Source organism: Vicia villosa, unplaced genomic scaffold (assembly GCF_029867415.1).
Source record: "Vicia villosa cultivar HV-30 ecotype Madison, WI unplaced genomic scaffold, Vvil1.0 ctg.001376F_1_1, whole genome shotgun sequence".
NCBI classification, from domain to species: Eukaryota; Viridiplantae; Streptophyta; class Magnoliopsida; order Fabales; family Fabaceae; genus Vicia; species Vicia villosa.
This window is the reverse complement of record NW_026705599.1, coordinates 555,311-568,205: the sequence shown is the minus strand read 5'-3', so window position 1 is coordinate 568,205 and position 12,895 is coordinate 555,311. Positions and strand designations below refer to the sequence as shown.

Genomic DNA, 12,895 nt, shown 5'->3' with positions numbered 1-12,895 from the left:
TTTCCGAAACCCCCCAAAATCTAAACAAAGGTGTTTTCGGAAGTTCATCTCCGAAAACACCCCCCATGAGGTGTTTTCGGAGATGAACTTCCGAATTGTGGAAATTTTTTTTTAAAAAAAGGTGCTTCGGAAGTTCATTTTCGAGGCAGGGGTAACTTGGGTTTTTCGCGGGGGTGACCCCATAGGGAGGTGGCTAAAGAAAAATTCAAATTTTTTGGGCTTTGAGATTTTGAAGGAAAAAAAAATGGAGAATTTTAATATTTCATTTTTATTCGAAGGACTAAAACCCAGCAATATATTTGAACTAAAAATGCATTGAGGAAAGTTTGGATGGGTTTTAAATAAATTTTCAAATTCATTATTTCTCTTTATAATATGAAGATATTGGTCATCAGTATGTTTATCACAACCCTTCAAAACCCTGTCATCACTTTCTCTCTTATCTCCCAAATAAAGCCTTTTAAGAAACAAACTATTCAAAATGTGCAACTTTATGTGTCAAGAGTAATGTTTTAGTCGCATTTGCCTAATATACTCTTTTCTTAACTGGCTCTAAACAATTTTACAAAAGATGACATTTCTATACACTAAAAATTTGTTTTCTACATTATTTTGTAGTTTCCTCACAACCATCCATTCTTTAACCCTTCCTTGTTTAAACCAGATAGTATTTTTTATGCTGTGATAATGTTAAGAGTTGATGAAAATGCCTATAAATATTCCAAACAAAACTTGTTGGAAAGCTTGATATTTTGGCTAAAAAAATTTATAAATCCACTGTCAATAGGTGACCGTAAACTTGCAGGGAAGCATATGTCATCTGCCCAAAATTGTTTTGCATAAAAAATCATCAATGTTACAAATTATTACATACTTATTCCGATACACGCAATGAGTCGATCAACCATGGCGATGCTGGCTGTGATCCTCTAACTGCATAAATTAAATATCTATCCAAGACTGAAGTCATTTACAGTTTATCCCTCAAGTGAAAGTCTGTTTTTTTAGGGATGCTGCAATTTGCTTGCCCTTGGTGATAACATTTTATCCAAGGGATTCAAATTGCATAAATAAAATGGGTGCAATACTACATGGTGACGCATCTATGACACAAACACAATACAACAGAAATGTATGGGCAGATCACAAGAGCTTTTATCGTCTCCTAACCGAGGACCTTGCGAAGTTCATTAGTCAACTTATCACGACTTGATGCTTCCAACTGCATACCAGAATTTAAATAGTCATATATCCATGTTTCAAGACATGACAAAGCAAATATAAAATATTAAACAGTTGATGTAACTAACTGTATAATGACAAGAGTGTTTTTACCTTGCTTAAAAGAGCGGCAAGACCTTGAGGTAGAGCTTGTAAATCAAGAGCCGAGTCACCAATATTTGTCAACTGAAGCAACAGTCTCTGGACGCGTAATTCCTTTAGTTTATCCTCGTAATTTGCAGGATCATCCCTCCATCTGAAGAATGCTTCGTCGTCCAACCAAGCTTCTTCTCTACCTTTGGCAACATCAGATTTCAGGTACCAGTCTTTGAGCAAGTTCATGGCAGATACATGTGACAATTGGTCACCAGCAGCATCTCTCACACTGTTGATCAGTGAGTGCTCACCGATTCTTCTGTGTAGTCTCCGATAGAAGACAGAACGTGAGTTACGCCAATCAAGAACTTCTCTGATTACACCCTTTGCAGCCATTCTTAAGGAAGTATCATGCAGTTCAGCAAATTTGGTAGCTATCTGAGTATACAAAGGCAAAAGTTGTTTCTCGCGGAATCTAATCTGTTGCTGCACAGAATCATATGTACCAAAGTCCTTGTTACTTTTGGCTTCCGAAAGTTTTTCCTTCAGAGTAATCAACTGTGTATCAAGTCTTCTCATACACTCCAACAATTCTCTTGTTCTAAATTTGATCTCAATCATTCCTTCTGGCTCAAGGACATTACCTTTAGCTGTTCGTTCGGCATACATTTCAATGTGATCTGAGTTGATTCGACTGTCGACAACAACCCAAGCCCCACCACGAAGTTCACCCATCATTGGGATGTACACAAATATAGGCTGTTTGTATGTTCTAAGGTTCTCGACAATAGTTGAACCAGCCTGAAGAATTCCTTCGAAAAGGTCCCTTTGCCCACCTGAAAAGCCTCTCCAGTTTGCGAGAATGAAAAGCGGGAGCTCTTCTCTGTTGAAATCCAATATCGCTTGGGCCGTCTTGGTCGCAGAATCAGGAAACCACACTTGCCCGGCTTGAGGAACAACCCTCTCGTGAGAATCAAGCTGGCCTGGATCAGCAGGTATTATTTGCATAACCGTTTGTGTTTCTACTGCAACAATTCCCACAGGGATTCCTCCAAGCTTGGCCCTTCCTGTAACAACTGTCCTTGCCCAGCCTTCTAGTGTCTCCACAAAGCTGTCCTTGTCAAAAATGCCTCCAAGCCATTTTCCATTAACATCCAGAGTTCCAGATATGGCCGCACGAGGATCACATGAATTTTCCGGTAAATACTCCACATCTCTCTCAGGGGGATCGAGGGATTTGACAATGGGAAGTGCACCACCTACATGAGAAGGAATGTAGCTAAGCCAATTCAAAATAGAAGAAACACCTTCAAGGTCGTCCGAAACAGTAAGATGAACAACTCCATTAGTTGCCATGATTTTAGGTCCACCAAGTTGCATGTGAGAGCTGTACACCTCCCTACCAAGAAGTTTATTTAATGCTGAAAAACCGGTAAGAATTATAGGCTGATCAAGCCTCTGTATGCACCTCATCCCAAGCCTAGCAAGATAAGCACCGATTCCAACAGTCCTACCAGTCACATATGTCAATGTAAAGGTTTCCTTGTACGCCCTTGAATAGGCACCGGCAATGGCCCCACTGCCACTCAAGTTTTCAACTCCCAGTCCATCTTCTTTGCCGACAATGGTATCTATAACCCATCTGGTTTCTCCACTTTCAAGCTTTAATTCATGTGCCATCACTGATGATCCAATTTGAGCATAGTCCTCAGGTGTTAAATATACATACTGAAAACCCTGCTCAGGTTTAGATTCCTCAGACCAGCCAACTCTGAAACAAGTTTTGACTTCTTCGGCTACACCTAAACGGGCACCAGAATTTGCTGCTAAATAAATTAAAGGTATTTTCTTAGCACAGGCAAGATCAGTTACTGCTCTGAAGAAGGCATCCTCTTTTGGGCCAAAAGAACCAGCCTTGAAAGTAACATCATTCGAAACAACCAATATAGTCCTTCCAGATGGGAATTCAGGAGTACACATTTCCATCAACCAGGCTACCATGCCAACATCATTGAGTCCAGGAGGACGCTCTGCAGGGACAAGAGAAGTACCCCAGCTACCTTCTTTCTCTGAAAATTTAAGCTCCGTTACTTTTAGGAGATCCTTATCTTTGGCTCTTTGAATTCCTGTTTGTTGAATTGACCATGACTGTTCCAAAGATGTTTGAAACGCCTGCAAGAAGCATTTCTCATCAGGTAACCTAATTTGACTTACAAGGGGAAATTATCACTAAATTCATACAACATAACTTACCAGAGGAAAATCGTAGCAGTATGTGGTGCTACTCTTTCTTGCTGCGAGACGTTTTCGGTCAATAACTCCCAAAGGCTGATAGTTTTCGTTCACTGGTACACCATGCAGTGGACCTTTTACTGTGACTGAACTGTAAACCACTTTATGAGAGGTGGCATCCTCCATTTCTCGATATATCTGAATTTTAAAAATTATGAATCTGAGTGTGATAAGCACGCAGGAAGTTATCCTTCAAATTTTAAAGAAACTAAAAAACTTACATGTACAGTGGATGTATGACCAGTAACATTGTTTACAATGACTCTCCAAGCACCATTTGCCTGTCCACATGCTGTAATCCAGAGCTTCACTTCCCATACGAACACCCCTAATCTATGCATTCTTACACCAACAGAGGAATGGATTTCCTGGGCCAGTTCTTCCAAGATTGTCTCTACTGCTGTTTCTTCTTGACCGGCATCTATGTTAATTTTCCTGGTATTAACATCCGAAATTGTAAGAACCGGATGAAATCTTTTTACTTCACGCTAACAAAAGAATATTTATAAACGTAGAGAAGTTTGCAGTAATAGTTACTTGGAATAATGCACAAGATCATCTACTTGTTGCTCACGTAGGACATAGATGTACATATGAGCATGTTCAGATTTGATGGTGGTATTGTGTGAGTTCAGTTCCAACTCCTCCATTGCTCCCATTAAGGACCTAAAAATGCTCCTTGAAGTAAATGACATATCCAATTGGGTACGAGACGTTTCTGCATCTACCCTTTGATAAGCAGAGTATCCTTCATTTGTGGTTGGCTGTCTGAGAAGTGTTCTAAGAAACATTCTTTGAATTGGTTGTGGCTTGGTGTCCACAACCGTGTAGAGGTGCCATTGACGATCACGGGATGGTGTATAACGTATATTTTCATAGCCTTTAAGTTTGTCCTGTAACCAGACAGATATTAAACGAGTTAAAGATCAAGCATACGAATGAAATATGTTTATTTCGCACCTTCTAAAATAAAACAGGAACTTGAAGCATGAAATAACTAACCAGTTCAAGATAAATGGATAGTGGAGGTTCCAGATGACGCAACAAGGGTTCCTCTTCATAATATAGCTTTTCTGCTGACCAGTGAAAGGAATGCCTCATTGGAGCACGCCCTTCATCCCTCTGTATGATACAGCTAATATCTCCAACACCGGCAGCATGTATTATGGACCCTACTTCCTGCTCTCTGAGTATTTTGGCCAACTTATTGATTCGTTCTTGAGCCTGATCTTCATCACCACTGCAAAAGACCAAAAAGTTAAGTTACACTACAATACAACCATTGATGCTTTGACAAATCAAAGAAAAAACAAAAAAATAAATAGGTTCAAAATAATGTATTTGATTTCCGAAACTGTACCTATCTTGAAGTAAACTCATTTGGTTGTTGATGCCCACTAGTCCAATATGCATCATATTACCGTGGTTACTTGAGTCGACAGAACCACTTTTAAGTGCATCGTGAAAGTTATTGGTTGCTTCCCTTAATGCAGCACTGATAATTGCTGGCAAAAATTGAAGAGATTTAATTACAACCATCACTCCCCATTTCTTCTCACTATGTTTCTCCACCAGTGTTTTGTCTTCAACTCCATTCTTCCGTTCAACGTATTCTTCTAAGAACTCCCACGTAGCAATAAGGCCAGATCTGTGCCACTGCATCCTGATGCTGCCTTTGACAAGATATGGCTGGTAGAGCCTACGTATATAAGTTTCCACAACCCTCCTTTGAAGGGTGTTATCACTGTGATCAAATAAGCCCACAAGGGCATCTTCAACTGCCAAAGGAGCGCTCACAAGGTCCTCCATTCGTTCATTAATGGCACCCTTCCTCTTCGGAGTATCAATATTTTCACCATCCTCAGTAAACATTTCTAGCTCAGAAAGACTTCTAGCAATGCTGGATCGAAGTTCACTCAGTTTAGTTTGTTCAAGCAGTTGACTTGCCTTAAGGGCCAACTGCATCAAGATGATCACAAATCCGGATTCGAATCAAAATGTTTTAAAGAAATTAAAAGTATCATACACAAAATGAGATTAAAAGTGACACTGCAACTATTTAAAATATAACATCACACAGATCATAGAACCCTCTATATAGCATTACCAACCTCAGAATAAACAATATGATTGAGTTGGGAGAATCGGATTAATTGATCCCTATAGGCAGCAGGATTAGGGTAAACCAGTTTATCCATTAGTCGCAGTATCAACTTATTTTTGCTCTTGACACCCTGAAACCCAAGAAATGCAGTTAATATAATTGCAGTACCGTGTTAACAAGACATCAAGGAGGAAAATCACTCAAGCGGAGTATGTTATAAAAGTGTATACCTGATGAGAAAGCACGATATCTACAATCTTCAACAAATCTTTCTTGTATTGAAGACGGAGTCGTTCAATTACATCAGCCTAGAAGGCACGGGAAAGGGGAAATGTTATGAATATATTTTGGGCAACTGAATTATTAGAAATAGACCATACATCTTTTAAGTTAAAGAATTCCTTCTTAGCTTCAAAGTAGTTGAATGATAAACAAATAGTTCAATGAAATGAACATGAAAATGAAGAAAAATAAAATGTGTTGACGGTTTTTTTGCTATGAGCACACTGAGACATACAATGAATTGTTTGATTCCAGTGTGTTGTGAAGGCTAAATAAGAAAAACAATAAATCATGCACTTTTTGAATATCATCTAGAAAAACTAATTTGGTTGGTAGAACTAGAAGTCCAAAGGTCATAACAGATTAAGTTGCGCACACAAAATAAGTACAAGCAACCAAATAATCATACTAACCTGTATATTATCACTAAATAGTTCTTCGACTGAGAGATACTCCTCAAAAAGAGATTGAACAATTTTATGGGCATGGCTCTCTCTTCCACCCTCATAAGACTTTACAAGACTCATCAGAGGTTCAACTAGTCTTTCTAAGGCTCCTTTTTCATTGTCAGCACAGGAGAAAAGATGAGCCTGCAGTATAAAACACCCGCCATGAATTTATTTGTATTAAAACGGAAAATATCATGATGAGCAATTCAGGAACACCAACTCACTTCAAGAATTCCTTTCAATAATTTGGCAGGGAAATCAATATTTTGGGAGCTTGAAATAATCTCGAACTCCTTATATTTTGCTTCCAACTGAAATACCAGAATAGTTCAAGGGTAGGTCAGATCACGTCAGAGAACATTAAATCAGAGTGAAAAAAAAAAAGGCAAGGTGTCCCTTTACCTCAATTCTTAGATCTTTAGGAAGACGGGTTGCCAGAACTGCCAAGCATTCTTGCCATTGGAGGAAAGGTAATTCAGGGCTGTCAAGGCAATTGAGCAAATTTTGCACAACCTGAGACAGATGTCTAGCTTGTTAATAAGAAAGGAAAATACAAGTTTTGAATAATAATAGAATCCAAAAATAATGTCAGAATAATTTGTAAAATAATTAAGGGGAGGAATTTACTCACTTCATCAATATTGTGCTCATAGCCAGCCAGAATCATCCGTGCAGCATTTAAGCTTGCCGCACATTTCTGATGAACTTTACCTGAAATTGCCGTAGGAGGGCCCAGGATTGGGAAGCTCCCAGTGAAGGGCTCTGCCTTTCTTACAGCAGAAGGATCATCTAGATCAAGTCTTGCTATAAGTTCACCAGCCTGCATGGCTTGACCTTCAGCCATTCTGAAATGAATAATCCCGGAAGCAGGGGAGAGAAGAGGCATACACATCTTCATGACCTCAACTTCAGCATACGGTGTGTCTGCGTCAATGTGACTGTCGTCTGCAACCAAATATCTCAGAAGCTTGCAAGGTGTCTCTCCTATTAGCTTTGATGGATCGTGATCATTCTGCATATGAAAGGGGTTTAGTTACCTCAGCCACCTTAAAAAGAAATAAAAAATTTAAAGGTAGAAATAAACTAGTTTCACCTGAAGCAAGCAAGTCCTTCCATCAATTAGCAGACGAGTTCCAGCTGCTTCTTCCTCTGCATATATTACATGACTATTTCCATCCAACTGTAACAAATGGAAACTAACAGTTAAGAAATCAAAGAAACTTATGTTATAAATTGACGATATTGAGTAATATTCTAATGAAGAGAGCTACAAAAGTTCAAATGCATAGGTAGTTCAGAGAACAATACTTGCCTGCATCAACAAACCTCCATCACGTAAAGTATGTATCTCTGCTTCTATCACTGATTGATTCAATTTCAATTTATAACTTCCAGGTCCTCCTCGTATCATGTCAATCTACAAAATTGTTTTTGGAAGATGAGTTACGCAAATTGAGCACTGCATACGATAGCGCAACTCCCAAAAAAGGTAAGGGAATTACAAAGAATGTCTATCAAATTGAACTTATAAGATTACATACAGTATATTTGCTTCCTTCAATGCTCAAGGACACTTGAGAATGGACAAGAGATATGTGCTGGCATAATTATTAACAAACATTAGTATCACAAGTAAATAAGCACGGAGTTAGATACACTACGAATCTCGTGTTATTCCCATTTGGATATAGTACCTTAGGAGGGATTTGCCCCTTCTCAAGATAGCCAACATAGTCTGAAACCAATGCAGCACTACTAGCAGTAGCTTTCTGTATTAATTGGAAGAAGCCACAGATCATGAATTTGAACATGAGAAAATACTAAAAAATCGAGGAGAAAATGATAGAATTAAAGATTGCTTACATAGAGTGCCCCTCCAACAACAGACAGATACCAAGGAGGCCTCTCTGCTCTAACCCGCATTGCAATTCTACTGTCCAGCCATCCTGTGTGAATTTTGTTATCTCTGTAGTCTGAAGCCTGAGATAAAATATTATAATAGTGTCAGTTCTGCATGATAACCACTTTTCATAAAACTAGTTTGTCATCATGATAGTGATTTACATTCAGAAGATCAATTGTATAATCAACGTTGGTACGGATTTCTCCTCGAATTTGAATTTCCTTCAGCCCCAAAACCATATTTGCAATTGCTAAAGCCCTCGATTCTCCAAAGGCAAAAACATGTCCTGTGGTAAAACTTAAAATATTAGCAGCTGAAAAAATATGTATCTATTCCATTGAAATATCAATATGATTGCCTAGAATTTGCAAATTCACGATCAAAGTTCCTACTTACCAAACTGAGAATCTGAAAATTCATGGATTCCTCCTCCAGACTGCAAACATATAATTGCCAAAATTTAGCACCTCGCCAATCAAATTAAACGTAAATACAAAGAGATAGAAGACTTACCTTAACAGAGAAATAAGCCCAAACATTTGGCTTGCTTTTAAAGCTGAGCTCCTGTAAAAATATTTTAACTCAGTATATATTATGGGATGAATGAATTAAAGATAAAATTTCTGTTGGATTTAGAAGTTAACCTGCACTTTCCCGCCTGTAGGCTTGAAACCGTCATCGGGGTCCTCGCTAGTCACTCTCACAGCTACACAATGGCCTTTTGGCTTTGTAGACTGTGCTTTGTCAAAATCAAAAGGGGTAGCTAAAACTGATGTTTTCCTCCACGCATCATTCCCTCCACCGTGTTCCTTCCCATAGAATCGCCTAATCTCTGTTAAGTGTGAGTGTGAGACACGTGAAATATGTGCATGAAAGCAATAATAGTAAAAATATTATATCTGAAGCTGTACCAGGAATTTGCCAGAGAGGGATACCCATCCCAACGGCAACTTGTGCTGCTGGCAGATTTATCTCAGCTATCCATTCTGTAACAGGATGCTCAACCTGTATATCGATAAATGCAAAACAACATCAGGAAATATCATAAACATGACAACATCAAAAAGGGAAGCAATCAAACCATAATAGAAAAACAAAATTATGATGTGGCCTAAAATCAAGGTTATAGTACAACACCTGTAATCGGGGGTTCAGCTCTAAAAAGTAGTACTCGCCAGTTTCCATGCTATAAAGATACTCAACGGTAGCTGCCCCAACATAATTTACAGATATAGCTAATCTTCTAGCTGCCTGTTCAAGTTCTTTCACAGTTTCTGGGGGTGCTACAGTAATTGGACCCTCTTCAATAATCTGTTACATATGATTGATTATGTCAATACGAAAACTCATTCCACCATGACAATTTGGTGTACTTACTAGTAACAGAATATTTTCATACCTTTTGATGCCTTCTTTGTACACTGCAATCACGGCTGTGTAAAGCTGCAACATTTCCATACTGATCACAAATCAGTTGGACTTCAAGATGCCGGCTCTATTTACAAGCAAGAGAGGTCGTCAGAATATGATCAGAAATCCAAGAATCAAGCTCATTCAGATCAATGTTCACTGGTTTATCTAACCTGGGAAGCAACTTTCATTATAAATATAGGTGAGCCCGGAACTTCACCTTGAACTTGTTTGAACAATGCCCTTACCTCATCATCATTATGAACCTAAAATATTCACATGCCTGTTAGTTTCTTAACTTTTACCAAACCGAACATACAAAAATATGATTGGCACAAGATTATCAGCATTGATCTATGTAGCACCGATACTTCAGATTTAACGTCTGTCCAATTTCTGACGCCGACACATCTAGTTATATTCAATCACTTTCATGTTCGCAAAAATTACCAGTGTCAATATCTGATGTTTGTGTCGGTGCTTCATAGGCATCGAGATTTTCTACATGTTACAGAGTTGACCATAAAGAAGCAAACCTTTCTTATGCCTTTACCACCGCCACCCCAAGATGCTTTGATCATAGCAGGGTATCCAACAACTTGACAACTTGCAATTGCTTCATCCGTTGTATAAACACATGCTGCCCGGTAAATTTCATCAGGAATAGTAATCAAGGAGCTTTCAGGAGGAATTTTCACCTGTGGAAAAATTACAAAGTCAGAAGTTGTGTAATCCATACAAATGAAACTACACTACAATGGGAGATAAAATTTACATGTGAACCACTCCATGGAAGGGTTGGCACATCTGCTGCTTGAGCAATCAACGATGAACCAATTTTATCTCCCAATGCCCCCATAGATACCGCAGGAGGTCCAAGAAATACAATTCCTTTTGCTTTTAATGCATCTGGTAGCTCGGGATTCTCTGATGCGTGACCCCAACCAGGCCATACCGCATCAACATGAGTTATCTCAGCAATCTGGGAAACACATCGCATTGCCGTCAGCAAAATTAAGAAGTATTGCAGCTCAAAATAATCACAATTACATAGGCACTGAAATAATTTTAATGACAAGAATAACTGCAGTAATATCATTTAGTCGACGTCACACACCTCTACAATAAGCTGCACGTTGGCGTAGTTATTGTTATTGGTCCCACCAGGAACTTCCACAAACTGATCAGCTATTCTGATATGTTCGGCATTGATTCTCATATCTTCTGGAGTAGCCATGGCAACCAACAAGATAGCCTTTTCCGTGCCAAAGGTCTCGTAAGCCCAACTCCTAACACTGCGTATAAACTTGACAGCCGCCATTCCATTGTTCGCAATCAATATACTATGAATCGGCCTGTTTCCCCCCAGGGCATTGCAGAATTCATCTACTTCAGATATTGTAGCAGTGTGCCTATTCGGTACCACACCGTTTATGTGCCCATTTCCATGCCCGGCACTAGCCATTACTGTTCTCTTTCTAGCTGTCTCCAATATACTACACAGTAAAAAAATAGATCAGAGGAAACTCAAAGCATGTAAAAAAAATTCTTTGCAACAACTGATATTGCATATTCACAAACAGAAATCCAGAAAAATTTAATAAAAATTATTCATACAAGAAACTCAAGATAAAACATATAAACAAGTAATAGAAAAAAATCTATATTAACTTATCCTACAAAATTGACAGAGCATAAGAAATAAAATAACTAAAAGAATTGTTAGGCTCTGTTTGGTCAACCATATATGGACTTGATAAGAAACTCCAATTTTAAAGCACTAAAAGAGCTATAACTGATTATAAGGGTAACTCAATTTGACAAATCAGAGCTCCATCCATTAAACTCTATCACAAATCCATCAATCCCAATCTCACAGCTTTCATTGCATGATATAAACAGCCAAACACAGCATACTAGTTGAGAATCTTTCTATCTTTCTCTCTCTTTCACTTTCAGATTCGGTATTGAACCCCAAAAAAAAGCAGTATCTAATGATTGCTATCATTCAAGCTTTTTCAACCAATTATTCACCCCCACCTTGTGATTTAGCATACCAACAAAAAATTGAACCAACCCACCAAAGAAAAACACAATTTTTTGAATAATTCATAGCAAATTGGGTATAAAAACCTCTCCTTTCCTTTCTTCATGAACAATATAACATACAAAATTCACCTAAGCATAGAACTTTCTAAACTTCAAAACAAAAGCTAAATGAAAATAGAAGATAAAATCAACATAAAAAATAACAAGAGTCATAGACACAAACCTTGGAATGAAAAATGAATAATTTAGCAAAGTTTATTGTTTGAGATTGAGAAGAAGCATTGAAATAGAGAGGTTATAGAAGGTGAATAATAATAAGTGTGTTTGAGGTGAAGGAATGAATGCATGTAAATAATGATCATGCAAAAAGCAAGCAAACCAAACAAATAGAAAAAAGAGGTAGGTTTGGTTTGGGTTAAGGTTTGATGGGTGTCATGAATGAAGGAAGCACGTGGTACCTGCCACTGCCACAACACTTCTCTCTCTCTCTCTCTCCTAAATAGTACTACTAGTTAGTTCCCAGCTACCCACTTTCTCTCTCTAAAACTGTAATTACTATTCAACACTGAATTTGACAACCCAGTAAAAAAAATAGGATTTTGATTGGTAATATGAATTGGGGTTTTGGAAAAATGCACGTTGTTGTTGTTGTGATTGTGAAATGGGAAATGGTTTTTTGATTTGAATAAAGAAAGAAAGAATGGTTTTTTGGTTTGGATTATGTGAAGAAGTGATGAATGTGGGATTATTGACTTGTGAGTTGTTGTGGTGGCGGTGCCCACCACCAACCCTTCTTCATAGTCAGTCAAAATTGGGAACTAATACAATCACAACAACAACAAAACCCATCAACCCCTCTAACTGTTTTTTCTAAATTCCTTTTTAACAATGATGGTTACATTTACTTTTTACTTTTACTTGTAAATTACAATTTTGGATAAAGTTTACAATAATGTAAAAAATAAAAATAATAATAGTAATAATAATGTCGTGCATCTCGCAATATTTCATATGATATCTCTGCACAATAGAACTACTAATTGAATAACTGAATTAAGTTCGTTTCACATGTTACACTATTGCATCTGA

General features: G+C 38.0%; 1 protein-coding gene across 1 annotated transcript; it reads right to left on the bottom strand.

The window, feature by feature from the left end:
- Window positions 1-799: 799 nt before the first annotated feature.
- Window positions 800-12,583, bottom strand: LOC131634907 (acetyl-CoA carboxylase 1-like). Its single transcript, XM_058905533.1, has 30 exons — window positions 12,030-12,583; window positions 10,875-11,253; window positions 10,533-10,739; window positions 10,294-10,455; window positions 9,931-10,023; window positions 9,747-9,842; window positions 9,485-9,658; window positions 9,259-9,352; window positions 8,992-9,179; window positions 8,861-8,911; window positions 8,744-8,783; window positions 8,509-8,633; window positions 8,308-8,424; window positions 8,139-8,213; window positions 7,986-8,042; window positions 7,757-7,861; window positions 7,538-7,624; window positions 7,076-7,456; window positions 6,847-6,957; window positions 6,669-6,755; window positions 6,409-6,585; window positions 5,944-6,021; window positions 5,721-5,843; window positions 4,970-5,568; window positions 4,612-4,849; window positions 4,147-4,502; window positions 3,831-4,044; window positions 3,571-3,747; window positions 1,336-3,489; window positions 800-1,222 (listed from the first exon to the last, which is right to left on the bottom strand). The coding sequence occupies exons 2-30, from the start codon at window positions 11,220-11,222 to the stop codon at window positions 1,166-1,168; spliced, it is 6,771 nt and encodes a 2,256-aa protein (XP_058761516.1). The 5' UTR covers window positions 11,223-11,253; window positions 12,030-12,583; the 3' UTR covers window positions 800-1,165.
- Window positions 12,584-12,895: the final 312 nt, after the last annotated feature.

Coding starts and splice junctions, on each gene's coding strand:
- LOC131634907 (XM_058905533.1), bottom strand. CDS start 11,222: ATGGCTAGTGCCGGGCATGGAAATGGGCACATAAACGGTGTGGTACCG. Junction 8,784..8,860: donor GGGCTTATTTCTCTGTTAAG/GTAAGTCTTCTA, acceptor ATATGTTTGCAG/TCTGGAGGAGGAATCCATGA. Junction 8,214..8,307: donor TTGTTGGAGGGGCACTCTAT/GTAAGCAATCTT, acceptor CAATTAATACAG/AAAGCTACTGCTAGTAGTGC.